The 21,002-nt window shown below is 42.8% G+C and overlaps 1 protein-coding gene across 1 annotated transcript in view; it reads right to left on the reverse strand.

Moving 5' to 3' along the window:
* Positions 1-21,002, reverse strand: part of KCNQ5 (potassium voltage-gated channel subfamily Q member 5) — a 952,749-nt gene that overhangs the window by 33,046 nt on the left and 898,701 nt on the right. The window contains exon 11 of the mRNA XM_069726569.1: positions 4,723-4,831. Coding sequence (XP_069582670.1) covers positions 4,723-4,831 — 109 coding nt within the window. The remainder of the gene's footprint in view (positions 1-4,722; positions 4,832-21,002) is intronic.

Consider the following 21,002-nt stretch of genomic DNA (forward strand, 5'->3'; position numbering starts at 1 on the left):
CCAGACCGAACGAACCAATCAGACCTTGGAAACATATCTGAGATGCTTTGTTTCTGCCGATCAGGATGACTGGGTGTCCTTTTTGCCTTTGGCTGAGTTCGCCCTTAATAATCGGGCCAGCTCGGCTACCTTGGTTTCGCCATTTTTCTGCAATTCTGGGTTCCATCCTCGTTTCTCTTCAGGACAGGTTGAGTCTTCGGACTGTCCTGGTGTGGATACTGTGGTGGACAGGTTGCAGCAGATTTGGACTCATGTAGTGGACAATTTGACCTTGTCCCAGGAGAAGGCTCAACGTTTCGCTAATCGCAGACGCCGTGTGGGTCCCCGACTTCGTGTTGGGGATCTGGTTTGGTTATCTTTTCGTCATATTCCTATGAAGGTTTCCTCTCCTAAGTTTAAACCTCATTTCATTGGTCCGTATAGGATTTCTGAGGTTCTTAATCCTGTGTCTTTTCGTATGACCCTCCCAGATTCTTTTTCCATACATAACGTATTCCATCATCATTGTTGCGGAGATACGTGGCACCTATTGTTCCATCTGTTGACCCTCCTGCCCCGGTTTTGGTGGAGGGGGAATTGGAGTATATCGTGGAGAAGATTTTGGATTCTCGTGTTTCAAGACGGAAACTCCAGTATCTGGTTAAATGGAAGGGTTATGCTCAGGAAGATAATTCCTGGGTTTTTGCCTCTGATGTCCATGCTCCCGATTTTGTTCGTGCCTTTCATGTGGCTCATCCTGGTCGGCCTGGGGGCTCTGGTGAGGGTTCGGTGACCCCTCCTCAAGGGGGGGGTACTGTTGTGAATTCTGTGGCAGAGCTCCCTCCTGTGGTCACAAGTGGTACTTCGGCTGATTCTCTCTGGGAGCTTCCGTTTGTGAAGGAAAGTGGTACTGCGGCTTCTGAGTTTCCTCCCTCAGGTGATCTGGTGAGGTCGTTAGGTGCTTCTCTACTTAACTCCACCTAATGCTTTGATCCATGCTTCCTGTCAATGTTCCAGTGTTGGACTTGTTTTTCCCTGGATCATTCCTGTGGCCTGCTGCTCTGCATAGCTAAGTTCTTCTTTGCTATTTGTTTGCTATTTTTTCTGTCCAGCTTGTCTAATTGTTTTCTTGAAGCTCTGGGACGCAAAGGGTGTACCTCCGTGCCGTTAGTTCGGTACGGAGGGTCTTTTTGCCCCCTTTGCGTGGTTTTTTTTAGGGTTTTGTGTAGACCGCAAAGTTATCTTTCCTATCCTCGCTCTGTTAAGAAAGTCGGGCCTCACTTTGCTGAATCTATTTCATCCCTACGTTTGTCTTTTCATCTTAACTCACAGTCATTATATGTGGGGGGCTGCCTTTTCCTTTGGGGTATTTCTCTGAGGCAAGGTAGGCTTATTTTCTATCTTCAGGCTAGTTAGTTTCTCAGGCTGTGCCGAGTTGCATAGGCAGAGTTAGGCGCAATCCATTGCTGCCTCTAGTGTTGTTTGGAGAGGATTAGGGATTGCGGTCTGCAGAGTTCCCACGTCTCAGAGCTCGTTCTATTATTTTGGGTTATTCTCAGATCACTGTATGTGCTCTGACCGCTATGTCCATTGTGATACTGAATTGCCTATCACAACAGGGCCATACTGCCACAATACGGTCCTGCATGCTCGCCATGTGCTCGATTACACTCCGATGCGGAGTTGGCTCCTGTCCCCCATGTCTCCTTAGCTACATCGAGCAGTCCCCTTGGATGCCTGCCATACAATAGCTCAAATGGGGAAAAACCTGTGGATGCCTGTGGTACCTCATGGATAGCCCTGACAATAACACTGATGGATAGCTTTCTGTGTATGCTGTGCAGGCAAAAAGCTGTGGGGTGGGGTTATACAGAGCTCATAAATTTGCAGGACTACATGGCATTAGGTTTACTTGTCCTCTAGTTATAATCTCCTGCTGATAAAACAGTGAGGATGTTTGGATCCCATTCTTTATTCATGGCAGTGTTCTCAGGCAAAATTGTGCATGTGTGAGGGGGTGGTTGAAGATTCCCACTCCACACCTGTTTACCTGTGTAAACATAAAAGATGTAATTGGTGTTTTAGCCACTAGTTGGTAGCAGTTTGCAGATTCATACGACTGTCACCTGTATGTCATTTGGTACACAGGGAAATAACCAGTTTGAGCCGCTCCCAGAGACAATTGGAAAACTGAAGGATCACTGAGAGCTGCAGGAGGCCATCTTGGAGTGCAGTTATAGAGCGACAGATGTCACAGGAGCACAGTAGAGTTAAGAAGAACGGGTGTGTGCAGTGTGTTTGGAGCTGGTTAGATTACTGAGGAAAGGTGCAACTGTTCCAGTAATTCTTGTCAGAGAAGAAGAATCACGTTGGGGAGACGTCTACGGATGGATAAAGAGTTAGATTCCACGCAAAGCATTGGCTGTGACTTGATTGGCCTTCTAGCCGGTCAGGCAAAAACTGTGCTTTAGGTAAAAGCCCATGATCCACTCCACGGTCTCCCAGCTAAACGGCTGTTTGGATGATCAGACAGCCACTTTTGTGATCTGTTAACGGCTGGTAAGTCCTGAGCTCAGGCCCCACCATAGAGTTTCCAGTGGGTGCATACACGCAGACGTTGGTGCCAAACCTAAATTCTCAGTTAGAAACATTGTTTGCTAAGAGGGTTGTGTGAACCTTAGCTAGATACTCCCCTCAGTGTGTGAGCTTGTGTAAAGATAGTATAACAGAATTGTAATTTTAGAGAATTGTTAAGTTTGTGAATCTCTGTGCTGCACTGCTGTAGGGGCCACCTCTTGCACTCTTCTAATTACACACTTGCTCTGGGTAACGTTACCGCATTAGGCAGAACCACAAGTCAGGCAAATTACAGTGTACCTGACAGAACATACTGGGCCTATCGGTTGTGTAGCGCAGGGATCCTAGCTGATCTGTGCTAGGTGTGTGTGTGATAGTTAACTGTTTCTTTCTTGCTATTTCCAGGGTAATACAGTTTTCATTGTTAGTAACACCTAGTTCCTTAAATTTCCTGGTTGTGTTCTTTGTCCTCAGCCCGCTATATTTTGGAAGAGACCACCCCAGCACACGGTCTACACATGAGCCCACTCCTGTGTATGAAAAGCAACCCCACACATGAATGGTTTCTGGATGCTTTACTGTTGGCATTAGAGATGAGTGGATTTTTGGAAACTCACTCATTTTGCCAAATTTTCCCCCCAAAATTTGATTTGCAGTGAATAAACTCATGTATCTAAGTACTGGAAAGCTTATATTTGCTTATTAAATACATGTGAGGGAGAGGAGAGGACCTTGCTGACCATAAGCTCTTACACTTTACATGCGAGAGAAAGGACCCCACTGATTTGCCTGCTCTATGATGTGTCAGCAATGTGAGAAAATAGTGCTGGGCAAGTTTTTTTTTTCTTTAGAGAACTACAAATCGAATCTCAAAATGCTTGAATTCGCTTGAAACTGCAGTTTTCAGAAAATTTGACTCCGTTGATTTATCCGCTTATCTCTAGTTGGCATGACACAGTAGCACTTTCCTTTTCTCCAGAAAATAATTTTTCTAGATATTCCAACCAGTCTGAAGGGGATTTAAACAGAGTGAATAACTTTACCCCATCCTCGGTAATCTAAAACTTGTTTTTCTTGAAAAGTTATTTTGTCTGATGAAGCACCCTTCAGACCTGTTTTGGACTTCTGGAAGAATGATTGTCCAGTGAAGAAAAGGTGACTCCTTTTTCCTGCTAACAGTAAAAACATCATAAGACTATTAATGTGTTTTTTTTTTCATCAAGAGTAGTGGGCTCACTTAACATTCTCCTGAGAACACTGCCATGAATAAAGAATGGTAACTAAGCATCCTCCAAGAGCAACTTCTCCCAGTGATGCAAGAAAAATTTAATGGTGACCAATGCTTTTTCCAGCATGATGGAGCACCATCTCAGAAGGCAAAAGTGATAACTAAGTGGCTCAATGAACAAACATTGACATTTTGAGTCCATGGCCAGAAAACTCACCAGATCTCAATCCCATTGAGAACCTGTGGTCAGTCAATCCTGAAAAAGCGAGTGCACAAGCAAAATCATAGAAACTGTGATAAACTCCAAGTAGTGATTAGACAAAAATGTGTTGTCGTCATTAATGATTGGCCTCAGAATCTGATGCCCAGCTGCCAGATTGAATCGCAGAAGATTTGATAAATTAGGGTCAACAGTACACTATGAATATTGAGTCTTTATATAAACTTTCTGTATTTGTCAAAAATAGTATAAAAATGTATGATATGCTTATAATTGTACTTCAGTAGCTATAGAAACATCCAACTAAAAAACCTAAAAACACTAAAGCAAACTTTGAAATAACTTAAATTTGAGTCAGTCTCAAAACTTTTAGTTAGGACTATACAGTTAGGTCTGTTACTGTAACAGCTGAAAGCTAGGTGGCAGCCAATAAGCACGTCTACTAATACAAGGGTTACTGCTATATCCAATTATTGGGTAACAAGAAAACAGCAATCGCATAGTGTCACAGCGTCATGTTTTACCAGCATTGTGTCATGTCTATTAATCCACTCAGAACTACAAAAAAACTTGCTCACCTACCTTAATGTGATTTTAACTTTCATTTACTAACATTTTTGCATGAGCAGGTATATTGTTATCCTTCAGGAAGGCAAATACATTATTCTCGCATGTTAGAAATGTAACTTTTAACTGTAATCTTCTATTTTTTACTCACCTGATTGCTCGGATGACTGTTTTTAGAGCTGGGGTTAGATCCTCTACTGACACATCGCAGTGACACCCTTTGTCATCGTGTACTTCCTCTGTTCCAAGATTTACGTCAGCTAAAAAGATAAAATCAGATGCATCTAAGAAGATATTCACGGGAATTCAAATCTACAGCCTTTTAAGGATAAGGCTGAAATATGCATGTTTAGTATTGGATTCTGTTGTTCATAGTGCCTTCCTACTTCCTAAGCTGCTAACTAGCAAAGATTGATATTTTGCTGATCTGTAAATCTCAGGACTTATCTTGTCTGATAAATCTTGCTTCTCGGCGGACCCAGTTCAAATAGTAAATAATAATTTCAAGGGACAAAGAAGTGCATACATATAACTCTTTAAAAAGCTAATATTTAATAAAAATTTTGGAAAAAGCACTTAAATTCCTATAGTGCACAACAAGAGGCAAATAATAGAAACAACTAACAGAAATCAGTTGGATCAGACCACTAAGAATAGTCTGTTGGAACAGACCAAAATTGGACTCATAGAGATAATAAATAAATTCAATCTATACTGCCTCTCCCACTTAAAGATATATCATTGTTACCATAGAGGGAGATAGGAAAATACACACAGAAAAAAGATAATGTATGCTTATTCAGGTGATACCACATAGGACCTACAAATCCCTGAGATAAGGTACCGTCACACATAGCGACGCTGCAGCGATACCGACAACGATCCGGATCGCTGCAGCGTCGCTGTTTGGTCGCTGGAGAGCTGTCACACAGACAGCTCTCCAGCGACCAACGATCCCGAGGTCCCCGGTAACCAGGGTAAACATCGGGTAACTAAGCGCAGGGCCGCACTTAGTAACCCGATGTTTACCCTGGTTACCATCCTAAAAAGTAAAAAAACAAACGCTACATACTTACCTTCCGCTGTCTGTCCTCGGCGCTCTGCTTCTCTGGTCTGGCTGTGAGCGCCGGGCAGCCAGAAAGCAGAGCGGTGACGTCACCGCTCTGCTTTCCGGCTGACTGACGCTCACAGCCAGACCAGAGAAGCAGAGCGCCGAGGACAGACAGCGGAAGGTAAGTATGTAGTGTTTGTTTTTTTACTTTTAGGATGGTAACCAGGGTAAACATCGGGTTACTAAGCGCGGCCCTGCGCTTAGTTACCCGATGTTTACCCTGGTTACCAGCAAAGACATTGCTGAATCGGTGTCACACACGCCGATTCAGCGATGTCTACAGGGAGTCCAGCGACGAAATAAAGTTCTGGACTTTCTTCCCCGACCAGCGATCTCCCAGCAGGGGCCTGATCGCTGCTGCCTGTCACACTGGACGATATCGCTAGCGAGGACGCTGCAACGTCACGGATCGCTAGCGATATCGTCTAGTGTGACAGTACCTATATCCTTATTTTGACTGGCACCAGAGGTTTGCACCCTAGATAACAAGGTTTTGGGCGCCCCCCACCCCCCCGCTCAACAGCGACTGACCATAAATATCCCTGTAAATCCCTGTCACATCAGATAGACCAACTGTCTGCTGGGGAGAAAAGAAAAGCTAAGGTACAGTATATCAGATAAGATAGGATGTTAGTTATCATTATGATGTTAAGGAGTGGAGATAGGTTCCATGCCTCTGCCTCAACATGCTTCCCCCAAAAAGGTTCATGAGGAGGCCCAATTCATGTGAAGTACAGATTCTCTGATGGCCACAGGTCCATTGTGGTATTCTCATGGTATTCTGGTTCTCGGCGGACCCAATAGTAGTACAACTCACCAACATCTCACTTGTGCTTATTTTATTTTTCTCATATATTGGTTCCCATATCTCTAAGATAGCTATCAACCTAACACTCATTCACCTGACAGCTATTTTTCCCCATAATCATGAATGCTTGGTTTGGCATGACTTTCATGTATTTTTCAATGGGACAAGAGGAGAAAGCCATTGTCAAGCACCTGGCAATGGCTTATCTCCTGGAAGAACCTCATTTATCATGGAAGGGTCATAATATGGTGGACTAGCCCCATCAAAATTGGCTGGTTCAGTCCACTTTAAGCTAATGTGTATGGAGGCTTAGGTCACTGATTGTTTATCACACTTGTAACTTGTATCACACTTGTAAGTATGGCATCTTGTTATGGTAATATAATGTTTTACTAGCATTTTACTAGTAGACGATCAGTACCTAATAAGGCAAAATAACTACATTTCGCTCGCTATATCTGTTTACCCTCTTATGTGCAGATATGCCACACGAGAGGGCTAGTCAATTATGACCCACTGCAGCGAAGTGTTCACTGTAATGACACGAAAGAGGACTATGGCTGTCTTGCCAATTGGCATGACATGAACGTAAATAGATTTAGCAATAAAAAAGTGTCAGCTATAAATAATATTGGTCACCTTCTTTCTGTCCAAAAGGTTCATGAACCTCAACATTAAAGGGGTTGTTGAGGATTGAGAGTGTACAGCCACAAACATAGAATAATGGTCGTTCTTAGGTACTGCTGCTCAGCTCCCATTAAAGTGAAGTGAAGACATTTTCTATTTTAATGCCGAGGTATATTAGAAATAAATGTTTATTATAATTATTATTTCATGTCAATATAATTTTTTGTTAACACATTTGCAAATATCAAATTTTTATGTCAGAACCTGGCAATTATGGAAATGTGGTACGTTATATAGAAATCTCTTTTTTTATTGCAGATAGCTTATGCAGGAAGTTCTACTTATTCCAACTTCTAATTGGCCGCCAGGAACATCTCTAGAACTGCCCAGTGTATTATACAGTTTAATGTATAAAACCATTGTTTGCAATGAAACAATACATTTACACAACTTAGATTTTGTAGAAAGGGTGAGGCGGTATTAATATCATATTCATTAAGACACCACTCTAGCGTTTTATTTATTACCATGCTGGAGTAGTGCTACTAATGTAAGTTCCCCGCCTTTAATCTTATACTTACATCTTCATCTTTTATCTTTGCCACTCCTGATGGTCTCCAGCAGTTTGTGACTTGTCGGATCGCTCCAGTGTTTGTGCAGGAATAACTATCTGTAGGGACTGGCGTCGGACCAGCAAAAGCGCAGTAACAGATGCAATTTACGCAAACTGCCACTGCTAGGCAAGTCCTCAAGGGTTGGGATATTCTTCACCCACTCCCAAAACGACCATTAGCAACTACTGAGAAGAAATCAGAACTCAACCAGGAAGTACTCACCATACCACTGCGCAAGGGAACTGAAAAAACAGCACTGAATTGGATTTGAAGCAGGCCTTAATTAGCCAGCCCAAATCTAAGAATAAAAATCAGGTGATGTATTCCTCCCAGTCATGTCCAGGGAGCCACTCCCTGCTCACCTGTACAGCAGGGTTCACATTCCCACCATTGGTTAACACCAGGCAAGGCAGCTTCCTGCATTGCCTAGCAACTGGGAAACACATCATCCCATGTCTCATGGGCCTCGAAACAAGTGAGAAGCACAGTGTCCTGTGTTCCGACAACGCTCACCACTTCCACATACAAGGCATCACCGTGAGTAGTTGCACCTCCCAAGTGTGCAATATCTCCTCCCCCATCGCCAACAAACCAGTGGAACATTCTGGAAATGCGAAGAGGATGTTTTAGTCCATCAGCAGGTATTCCTAACAGGAAGACGCTTTTCAATGCAAGTCTGTGAGTACCTCGTTCTAGCTCTTATAGACTATCAGTCATAACTTGTGGCCACAAGATGGCAGTGCAGGACTGTAGTGGTGCTCGGAAGAGCTGAAGGTGAGTATTGTATCAATTACTGGGATCTTGCATTAGTAGCTCCACTCCAACGCTAAAATAAAAAAACACCGGAGTGGTGCTTTAAAATAATATCCAAAGGATATGCCATAAACGCAAATTCGATGAATTTCAGCTATCAAGTGAATGGGTATTTCATCAACTTTTACTAATTTACAGTGGCACTCTTTATAGACTGCAGTGGACAAGTAACAGTGCTATGGTATTTCTGCAACTTGCATAAGTAGCCATTGTCTCCAAACTGCTCCTGCTATCCAAGTGTTTTCTTTAAAAAAAAATCTCAAATTCTGTTTAACATACTTCACATTTCATTCTTGTTCATGTATTAAAAGCAATACCTTATGCACTGTTTGCTTTTGTTTTGTAAACTTTTTTATGTATTGAAGTTATTGCATAATTTTTCTGAGATCTTCTGATTTCATCTTGTTATGGGTTTTTCTAGCATGCAGTGCAGATAATTTATTATACTATATTAAACAGCTTTTATCCAACTGTAGATCAAGTTTTATTGCACCATTCTGTAAAATATGCATGCTGAATCAGAAGAAATGGAATTATGGCAGGTTTAGCAATGTTCTTATAGCTGAAGTACATTTATGTATTTTCTTTTGCTCTAACAAGCTAAAAAGTGACTAAATTAGATCTATGTGCAGCAGTAAAGTATTCAAAATCATGATTTAATAGTTCATATATTTTTGAGACAGATAAAGATTTATCATCTATCTTCAGGAGTGCACCTCTCCCCAGCCTCCCACTTTCCTGCTTACTGGGGGCGGCGTGCTCCTGAAGAGTGACAGTTGGGACAAATGACATGATTGAGCTCCAAGTCTAAACTCTTGGCTCTCTATTGCTGTGAGCAGAAGCAGCTTAGCCTCTGCAACATTGTAGAAGTACAGTGGGGAAGAAAAGTGTGGCATTTAGTCAGCTGCCAATTGTGCAAGTTCTCCCACTTAAAAAGATGAGGAGGCCTATAATTGACATCATAGGTAGACCACAACTATGAGAGTCAAAATGGGAAAACAAACCCAGAAAATCACCTTGTCTAAATTGGCAAGATTTATTTTGCAAATTATGGTGGAAAATAAGTATTTGGTCATTAACAAAAGTTCATCTCAATATTTTGCTGTATTCCTTTGTTGGCAATGAAACAAAAAAACTATAGGAAAGAAGAAGCGCACATAGGGTCTTATTTCAGAATCTGCTATTCAGAAAAATGCTCACCTGGTGCCCCTTTGATAGGGCATATAAATGTAAGCTGCCGCCGTTCGATGGGTCAAAAATTGACCATATCAGGAACCATACAAAGGATTTTTGTGGATATTGTCCGCACTGCTGAACAAATAGAAATCCGGACGTATTGATGAAAAGTAATGGTGGTTTTATTCAATGCATTTCAAAGTCTATATATGACTTCTTCCTCAGGAAATACCACACACATACCAATGTTGGCAATGACAGAAGTTAAAAGTTTTCTGTAAGTCTTCACAAGGTTGGCACATTGGCACATACTGTTGGTGGTATGTTGGCTCATTCCTCCATGCAGATCTCCTCTAGAGCAGTGATGTTTTGGGCCTGTCGCTGGGCAAAACGGACTTTCTACTCCCTCCAAAGGTTTTCTATGGGGTTGAGATCTGGAGACTGGCTAGGCCACTCTAGGACCTTCATATGCTTCTTACGAAGTCACTCAATTCGTTGCCCTGGTGGTGTGCTTGAGATCATTATCATGCTGAAAGACCCATCCACGTTTCATCTTCAATGCTCTTGCTGATGGAAGGAGGTCTGCACTCAAAATCTCATGATACATGGCCCCATTCTTTCAAGTACACGGATCAGTTGTCCTGGTCCCTTTGCAGAGATCAGCCCCAAAGCATGATGTTGCCACCCACATGCTACATAGTAGGTATGTGTTCTTTGGATGCAACTCAGCAATGTGTCTCCTCCAAACACGACGAGTTTTGATTCTACCAAACAGTTCTACTTTGGTTTCATCAGACCATATGACATTCTCACAATACTCTTCTGGATAATCCAAATGCTCTGTAGCAAACTTCAGTTGGGCCCAGACATGTACTGGCTTAAGGAGGACATGTCTGGCACTGCAGGATCTGAGTTCTTGGTTGCATATTGTGTTACCGATGGTAGCCTTTGTTACAGTGGTCCCAGCTCTATGCAGGTCATTCACTAAGTCACCCCTTGTGGTTCTGGGATTTTTGCTCACCGTTCTTGTGATCATTTTGACCCCATGGGGTGAGATCTTGCATGGAGCCCCAGATCGAGGGATATTATCAGTGGTCTTGTATGTCTTCCATTTTCTTATTATTGCTCCCACAGTTAATTTCATGACACCAAGCTGCTTGACTATTGCAGATTCAGTCTTCCCAGCCTGGTGCAGGGCTACAGTTTTGTTTCTGGTGTCCTTCGACAGCTCTTTGGCATTCGACAAAGTAGAGTCTGGAGTGTGACTGTTTGAGGTTGTGGACAGGTGTCTTTTATATTGATAACAAGTTCAAACAGGTGTCATTACTATAGGTAATGAGTAGAGGACAGAGGAGCCTCTTAAATAAGAAGTTACAGGTCTGTGAGAGCAAGAAATCGTACGTGTTTTAGGTGACCAAATACTTATTTTCCACCAAAATTTGCAAAAAAAAAATCTTGCAAAATCAGACAAGGTGATTTTCTGGATTTGTTTTCTCATTTGGACTCTCATAGTTGTGGTCTACCTATGATGTCAACTACAGGCCTCTCTCATCTTTTTAAGTGGGAGAACTTGCACAATTGGTCGCTGACTAAAGACTTTTTTCCCCACTGTACATAGACACTGAAGCTGGCCAGATCTAGCATTCCACCCAACTTGAGAGCAGTGCTTGCAGGCTTCAAAGCATAGAGTTTGCAAGTGAATGCTCCTTGTCTATTAAACTGGCCACCTATTATAGAGTGCAGCAGCGGCCAGAGTTGCCTGTAACTTAGACAACAAGCAACAAACTATACATTTAAAAATCCCTTTGTTCTTGAGAACGGAGTTGTTTTTTTAAATAAGAGCTAGATGGCATAATTTCTAGTTTTTACATGCAATTGTATTAATTTATAATGATGACAATTCTGCTTTAATATTATAGCTAAACATATGACATTGTTTTATTCACATCATAAAATTTAAAAGTTGATATTTCATGTGCTTTAAATGACCTCTCTAATTTCTATCCATTACTCAATGACCCTGATTCATCAAAGCAATTACGTGAAGCGCTTTGAAAATTCGCAACATTTTTGGAGTTGCGAGAAAATGTTGTGGAATAACAGCACAGTGGTTGGGGCAGCACAGTGGTATGACGGAGCATAGCGAAGTCCTCACGTCTAATTCATGACGACCTGAGGCATGCCTTACGCCATAATATCTTACTGGAGTCAAGGACTGGAGCAAGATAGGTTGTGAGGGGCACACCACTTTTTATGTGTTCGCACTTCTTAATGAATCAGGCGCATCTCACTCCAATACACCTCCTCATCAAGACCAGTAGGTATCAAGATGAATAGGGCACAATGTGTGTGCCAGTTATTGCACTGTTTTCTGTTATGTACTTTATTGACGGATCTGCAATTGTACCTGAATAATCAGAATGCACATACTGTATAGGCAAGGCAGGTGTATTCTATCTATTGCAGTCTCTACTATAGATATACTCAGATACCATGGTCTTTCTATTATATATACATTATATAATAAAAGTGAGTACACCCCTCACATTTTTGTAAACATTTTATCATCTCTTTACGTGGGACAACACTGAGGATATTACACTTTGATACAATGTAAAGTAGTCAGTGTACAGCTTGTAAAACAGTATAGATTTGCTGTGCTCTCTAAATAACTCAACACACAAAAGTGAGTGCACTCTCCCTGATGTCATGTCATTCATAGTGTTACAAGGTCTCATGTGTAAATGGAGAGTAGGTGTGTTAAATTTGGTGTTATCGCTCTCACACTTCACTGGAAGTTCAAGATGGCAACTCATCACAAAGAATTCTCTGATGATCTGAAAAAAAGAATTGTTTCTCTAGATAAAGATGACCTAGCCGATAAGAAGATTGCCAACATATTGAAACTGAGCTGCAGCACCGTGGCCAAGACCATACAGCGGTTTAACAAGACAGGTCCCACTCAGTGCATATGTGGTAAGCATTATATCCAGAGGTTGTCTTTTCAAAATAGTGTGAAGTCAACACACCTCATGAAAGCCATAAATCACAGTAACCACAAGTATTAAAATAATAAATATCCATATACTGTGACTTATGTATCCTATATGGACATAGCAACGGGATAAAGTCGCAAAACCTAAATCAACCAAAGAAAAAACACACGACAAAGAAAATCCCAAAATATTTAGAATAATTCATATAAATTTATTTAGAAAATCAGATAAAAGATGACAAACAACTGGAATGGGAGGGGGAGTACAACCACATAACACATGTCGAAATAAGGACACACACAGGACTCAAAAGTAATCATAGAGTTGTATATAGGCAGCTCAGGACATACCTACTGCTATGAAGTGTAGTACTATATAACTATTGCACGGCGCCCATGCTGCCTAATTATAATGCAACTTGGTGCTAGAATATAAACCATAGATCCGAACAGTAAAAGCGGCCACAGCAGAGCCACATAAGGTAATCAATATATTTATCTGTCTAGCACCAGGAAAAGAGTCCAGGAGTGTCCACCCCAACGCGCGTTTCGGCGTGTGGCCTTTCTCAAGGGGTGAGGAAGGAAGGGGAGGAACAAGTATAAAAAGCCCCTAGAACCAATGAAAATGCCTAAAACTAATGAGGGAAGGATCTGACACACTGCTGTAATTAGCGTCTCAGCTGATATTTAACCGTGAGACTCCCAGGACTCATTGCTGCCATGCTGTCAGACGTGTGCGCTACCATGGAGACAGAACGCTAAGCGGCAAAGAACCATAAGATGTCTAGCATAGCGCACACTCCACTGAATGCCACCACATCCATGACGCATGCGCAGCCATGGTGACAGGACGCTCGGCGGCGGCGGAGTCATGTGGTGAAGGGCGTCATATCACATGATCGCCACTGCCGCACATAGAGACACCGCAAGCCGACGAGGGAACAGGAACCATGACGCGCAGGCGTACTGTGGGAAGATCCAGGTACGATAGTCATATATAATCATAATGCAACAACAAATAAACAGAATTAGCATTATTAAATGTACATAACTGAGACGTAAGGTATTTTATGAATAAGGATGGTCAAATCTAGCAGTCATAACATCCAACATACAGATCAACAAAAAAGTATTTCTTATATATAACACAATCAATTTGTATACTAACGGAGTCTATAAATAATCTGTGCAACAAGACCGCCATAGATGTTGCATATACAAAAGGCAAGGTGACAACAGTAACGCAGGTTCTGTGTATTTTTAATAGATGTCGAGGCAGAACATTGAGTCCATATGGATGAAGTTTCTTGATAATATGAAAAATCCAGCATAATTGTGTCCATCACAAGAATAATCCAACATCATTCCAGGAAATAAAGGTAATGGGGCTGAATAAAAATACAAATAGACATAAAAAAGTTAAAAACAAGGACATGCGAATGTGAACAACCAACGGTCATATTATAGAAACGGTGCAAAACTAATATTTTCATTAAGCCCTTTGGGGTGGACAGTATCCAATATCCATATCCACCTACATTCCCGTTGGGCTAATTTCATACTGATTTTCCCACCACGGATCCCCGGGTCTATTGAATCTATACCCCTAACTCTAAGTGTAGAGCCATCACAGTTGTGATGTGTCTTGAAGTGACGGGGTATAGTCCGAAGCGTGGATACTTCCACATGGTCGGCGGCCGCCGCAATCCCAAGAACGTGCTCACGCACACGTACTTTTGATTGACGTGTGGTGAGACCAATATATATAAGACCGCACGGACACGTCGCAAAATAAATCACATTTTTGGTGGTACATGTGATACCATATGAAAGAATGCCTTCATAAAGCATGGCCTATCCTGCAGGCAGATTCGATCCTTAAGCAAATCCTTCCTAAAAATCCTAGTGTAACCATCCGACGTTCAAAGAATCTTCGTGACTGTCTTGTTAGGAGCCACTATCAGGAGGGCCCTGGGTTACGCTTTATTGATGGGGTGGGTCCGAGGTGTGTGTGTGCTCCATGTGGCCGGTGTGTCGCCTGTCCCAATATTGACCGCACGGACACATTTACCAACTCCTCTGGGTCTAGAACCTATGAGATTAGGCAACGTATCACATGTACCACCAAAAATGTGATTTATTTTGTGACGTGTCCGTGCGGTCTTATATATTGGTCTCACCACACGTCAATTAAAAGTACGTGTGCGTGAGCACGTACTTGGTATTGAGGCGGCCGCCGACCATGTGGAAGTATCCACGCTTCGGACTATACCCCGTCACTTCAAGACACATCACAACTGTGATGGCTCTACACTTAGAGTTAGGGGTATAGATTCAATAGACCTGGGGATCCGTGGTGGGAAAATCTGTATGAAATTAGCCCAACGGGAATGTAGGTGGATATGGATATTGGATACTGTCCACCCCAAAGGGCTTAATGAAAATATTAGTTTTGCACCGTTTCTATAATTTGACTGTTGGTTGTTCACATTCGCATGTCCTTGTTTTTAACTTTTTTATGTTTATTTGTATTTTTATTCAGCCCCATTACCTTTATTTCCTGGAATGATGTTGGATTATTCTTGTGATGGACACAATTATGCTGGATTTTTCATATTATCAAGAAACTTCATCCATATGGACTCAATATTCTGCCTCGACATCTATTAAAAATACACAGAACCTGCGTTACTGTTGTCACCTTGCCTTTTGTATATGCAATATCTATGGCGGTCTTGTTGCACAGATTATTTATAGACTCCGTTAGCATACAAATTGATTGTGTTATATATAAGAAATACTTTTTTGTTGATCTGTATGTTGGATGTTATGACTGCTAGATTTGACCATCCTTATTCATATAATACCTTACGTCTCAGTTATGTACATTTAATAATGCTAATTCTGTTTATTTGTTGTTGCATTATGATTATATATGACTATCGTACCTGGATCTTCCCACAGTACACCTGCGCGCCATGGTTCCTGTTCCCTCGTCGGCTTGCGGCGTCTCTATGTGCGGCAGTGGCGATCATGTGATATGACGCCCTGCACCACATGACTCCGCCGAGCGTCCTGTCACCTTGGCTGCGCATGCGTCATGGATGTGGTGGCATTCAGTGGAGTGTGCGCTATGCTAGACATCTTATGGTTCTTTGCCGCTTAGTGTTCTGTCTCCATGGTAGCGCACACGTCTGACAGCATGGCAGCAATGAGTCCTGGGAGTCTCACGGTTAAATATCAGCTGAGACGCTAATTACAGCAGTGTGTCAGATCCTTCCCTCATTAGTTTTAGGCATTTTCATTGGTTCTAGGGGCTTTTTATACTTGTTCCTCCCCTTCCTTCCTCACCCCTTGAGAACGGCCACACGCCGAAACGCGCGTTGGGGTGGACACTCCTGGACTCTTTTCCTGGTGCTAGACAGGTAAATATATCGATTACCTTATGTGGCTCTGCTGTGGCCGCTTTTACTGTTCGGATCTATGGTTTATATTCTAGCACCAAGTTGCATTATAATTGGGCAGCATGGGCGCCGTGCAATAGTTATATAGTACTACACTTCATAGCAGTAGGTATGTCCTGAGCTGCCTATATACAACTCTATGATTACTTTTGAGTCCTGTGTGTGTCCTTATTTCGACATGTGTTATGTGGTTGTACTCCCCCTCCCATTCCAGTTGTTTGTCATCTTTTATCTGATTTTCTAAATAAATTTATATGGATTATTCTAAATATTTTGGGATTTTTTTTGTTGTGTGTTTTTTCTTTGGTTGATTCAAAATAGTGTGATGCAGTGACCCCTGTGACAGCTATGGGGCGCTATGAGTGCTCTTTGGGATGTGCATGGAGGCATATCTATTGTGATAATCGTGGTGAAACAGTGACTGGCTGTGTTGTGAATGGCCGATATGTGTCGCAGAGGGAGTCTGCGTAGTAAGTCTGATGCAATGTTGTTGTTCTGGGACCTGTAGTCCCTCAAGAGTGTATATGTATGGTGTAGCTGTAAGGGAGACTTACTAGGCTAGTTGTGTGAGATGGGTGGGACAAACTAGCCACACATCCACACTCCCATCCAGGGGAGTGGCTAAGGGTATATAATGTGACCAAGGTGTGGGTCACATGGTTCCTGTGCATGGTCGCTGTGAGTGACCTGTGTGTTCCTGTGTGGTTCCAGTGGAAGGTCCTGGAGAGCCTGTGTGTTGGGAGGTCCTGGGAGTAGGACCGGATCCCTGAATAGCACACTGAACCACCTGTGTTGAATTTCCTGGGAGTAGGAGTTCTGAATAGCACATGGTGGGGCTTTGGACCTGGTGAGCCTGGTGTGTTGGATTTTCCTGAGAGTAGGAGTCCTGAATAGCACACTGAACAACCTGTGTGGAATTTCCTGGGAGTAGGAGTTCTGAATAGCACATGGTGGGGCTTTGGACTTGCGGGTGGCCTGGGGTGTTGGACGAGGTCCTGAATAGCACCTGGACCGGTCACATGTGCGGTTCATTTGGGGAAGCTACCGTCCTTCGGTGGGTCTGGACTGACTAAGATATGCCGCCCAGGCAAGTTGGTGATCCCTGTGAGGCAGCTTTTCCGAAGGAGTGGACTCACAAGGAGTCAGCAGGTGGAGCAGGAGCTCCCGTCAGGTACCTTACAGACTGTTGGTGCTTGTGATGTTCCATGAACTGTGTGGTCTCCCACGGTGACTGAACGGAGTGAGGTTCGGCGTGTTTAGAGACTGTGACCCAGTGTCATATGCGCTGTATGTGACTTGGGACATTGGTGAAGTGTACGGCGTACAGACACCCATGGTAACTGGGCGAAGTGAGAGGCCCAGCATGTTTAGTGTCTGTGAGACAAAGCTGTAAACGTGAGTTAAAACCGTATTGTCATATGTTGGTGCCTGTTGTGCTCCATGGACACCCATGGGAACTGGACGAAGTGAGAGGTCCAGCATGTTTAGTGTCCGTGAGTCAAAGCCGTAAATGAAGTGTTAAGACAAAGCTGTTGGTGCCTATTGTGTTCTATGGAATGTATAATGTGAACTGTGCATAACCTGGTTTATGACCCTTTAATAAACCGTATGGACTGTTTTGTGTTCAAAAATCGTGCCTGACTACGTGCCAAGCGAGTGTCCCCCAATACACTTAGTGAGAGCAATCTTACAATAGGCATATGAGTGCTGCCAGCATTTCTGCAGACATTAAAGGGGTGGGGTGGTTAACCTGTCAGTGCTCAGAACATATGTCACACATTGCATAAAATTGGTCTGCATGGTGTTGTATCAGAAGGAGGCCTCTTCTAAAGATGATGCACAAGAAAGCCCACAGTATGCTGAAGACAAGCAGACTAAACACATGGATTACTGGAACCATATCCTGTGGTCTGATGAGACCATGATAAACTTATTTGGTTTAGATGGTGTCAAGCATGTGTGGTGGCAACCAGGTGAGGAGTACAAAGACATGTGTGTCTTGCCTACAGTCAAGCATGGCGGTAGGAATATCATGATTTGGGTTGCATGAGTGCTGCTGGCTGTGAGGAGTTACAGTTCATTGAGGGAACCATGAATGCCAACAAATACTGTGAAATACTGAAACAGCATGATTTCCTCGCTTCAGAAACTGGACTGCAGTGCAGTATTCCAATTTAATGACCCCAAACACACCTCCAAGATGACCACTGCCTTGCTAAAGAAAGTGAGGGTAAAGGTGCTGGACTGGCCAAGTATGTCTCCAGACCTAAACCCTATTGAGTATCTGAGGGGCATGCTCAAATGGAAGGTGGAAGAGCACAAGGTCTCCAACATCCACCAGCCCCATGATTTTGTCATGGATGAGTGGAAGAGGATTCCAGTGCAGATGTAATGAAATACATGCCCAAACGAGTTAAGGCAGTGCTTGAAATAAAGGTAGCCACATCAAATATTGACACTTTGAGTACAATCTGTCCATCTTCTCTTAGGGGTGTACTCACTTTTGTTACCAGCAGTTTAGATGTTGATGGCTATTAATGTGATGAATTATTTAGAGGGCACATAAAATTTACACTGTTATACAGCTGTATACTGACTACTTTGCATTGTATCAAAATGACATATCTTCTGTGTTGTCCCATGAAAAAATATAATAAAATATTCACCAAAATGTGAGGGGTGTACCACTTTTGTGGTATACTGTATACCACAGAGGTTAGCTTGTTCTTTGCTGACATACTTTTGAGTCTGTACCATTTCTCACCATGCTATCCCATTTTTGTACTTTATCATCTTATAGTTTTGTATTAGTCTACTGTTTTGTATCCATACTTAATGAATATTCATTATTAGCTTTTCCTCTATTTCAATGTAGGTGTTCCTGTTACAAAAATGCATGAAAATCACTTAAAAATGCTGAAGCACTCTTCCAAATCATTTTCATTGTCAAACTATTTTTCTGTTTATATGTTCGTGTCACAAGGTTGTCACATCCCCCTGGGAGACCTGGAATTAAACTGTCACGTCGGGAAATAAATCACAGCTCTTCTTTAGAGATGGTGTGTCCCATATTAAATGGATTTTGTTTCTTCTGGTGCTGAAGAGGTTAATGACCCGTAGTATGCTGGTCAGAAACATGCATCTCCATTTCAGCTGCTTCTTATCTGGTGAATACCTCTTCCTATATAAACTGGTGAGACCTTCTTGTCACTGCAGGTGAAAGATTCGTCTTCCTGTGCTGTGCGCTAAAACTAAGTGTTTGGAGCAGAGTTGTTGTAGAAGTGTTCTGTGGTTTTCTGCGGTACATGTGTGTTTATCTCTTGGTCACCGGTTCCTGTTTAGTTTATTCCTCCCTATCCCTATCCTCCTCCCTATTGTTGGTTAGTGTTTTTGTATGTTAGAAGTTTTGTCTTCCCTGTTTTGTCTTTTGTGTCTTGTTTACATTACATTTCTGTCCAATGCCTCTGGAGTGGAGGAAGGGACAGATCAGGGCTTAATATGAGCACAGTAAGGTTGGAGATTCAGGCCTCTCTACCTTTAAAAGTACCCCTGGGACAGAGATAGATAGGGTCCCAGTTCCAGGGACAGTTTGAGGTCCCCCTTTCTTACTGAAGGCCATCACAGTGGTGTGACAGTTTGGTCTTTTAAATGCCTTATTCTGCTTCAGATTTTGAAAAAGTCTCGCGCGTGTGAATTCTTTAAAGCATCTCCAGATAGAGAATGCTTCTTACTAGGCGATGTCCAATCAAAAGGCATCAAAAAAAGTTTCAAGAAAGTATATTCTCCAAAAACTCTTGAAAAACTCTTTAAAATTTTTTCAGGGTATCAAACATCAGGTCCTAATCATCCACATGACTTATATCCTGTAATATGATGCAGAGCTACACTTTCACTGTACACTCTGCATTTCAGTGTTTGTTAACAACCAAAATTACACTCAAACGTGAAAAAATATAGAAAGGCAGTACTCACTGTTTCCTGTGGTGAAAGGAAGTCCTTTATTTCTATTCATATGGACATCCAAAGCGGCATAGCGATGTGTGAGGGAAGATATGCGGGGAGATGCAAGGACGACAGTTGTTTCGCGCACAGGTGGCGCTTCTGTAACACCCCAGGTAACCGGTTGCTACAGTGATGTTGCCTTCCCTTCGGGGAGGGCGATTTCATGCTTGGAGGCAAGGAGGATTTCCTTTATCAGGTAAGCACCTACATGCTACACATTCTGAATCCAGGCCAGAAGGGGGAACTCTGAACCCAGATTCAGGGGAGCTTCCCCAGCTTTAAGTATTCTGGTCTGGAGGAGGAGTCAGTTCAGTCTGGAGAGACAGTGGGGAGAGTGGGGTTGTGCAGCTATGTGTAAGCTGCAGCTGCAGGAAAGGAAGATAACTTGAAGGGTTGGAATGTAGTGAGCATCAGAGGAAAGAAGCACAGGAGAAGGAAAGGGCTTAGAGGGGAACTGTGACCAGGCTCCCTCTGAGCCGAAGCGCAGGAATCGGGCACCGGGAGCCTGAGGTTGGGTTGAACTCTAGGTTGCACAGCAGAACTGGAGGGCATAGGACGTTATGTAATTTGCCCGCACCCACACCTGAAGGCGCAGCAGAAGTCGAGGAGCCAGGATCATGATAGAGACCCTATAGAAAGGCTTGTACTGCCCACCATATGGGTAACTTTCCCAGGACAGGAGAGAGAGGACTTTGTCAGCAAGCCACGGGCAGCAAGGACCTTACATATTGACGCCAGTAGGAAGGCTTACGGACCACACCCGGGAGAGGGATCCACATTAGCTTCCAGGCCGGCCGACCACATCACCACCTGTTGCTGGT

Source organism: Ranitomeya imitator, chromosome 5 (assembly GCF_032444005.1).
Source record: "Ranitomeya imitator isolate aRanImi1 chromosome 5, aRanImi1.pri, whole genome shotgun sequence".
Classification (NCBI taxonomy): domain Eukaryota; kingdom Metazoa; phylum Chordata; class Amphibia; order Anura; family Dendrobatidae; genus Ranitomeya; species Ranitomeya imitator.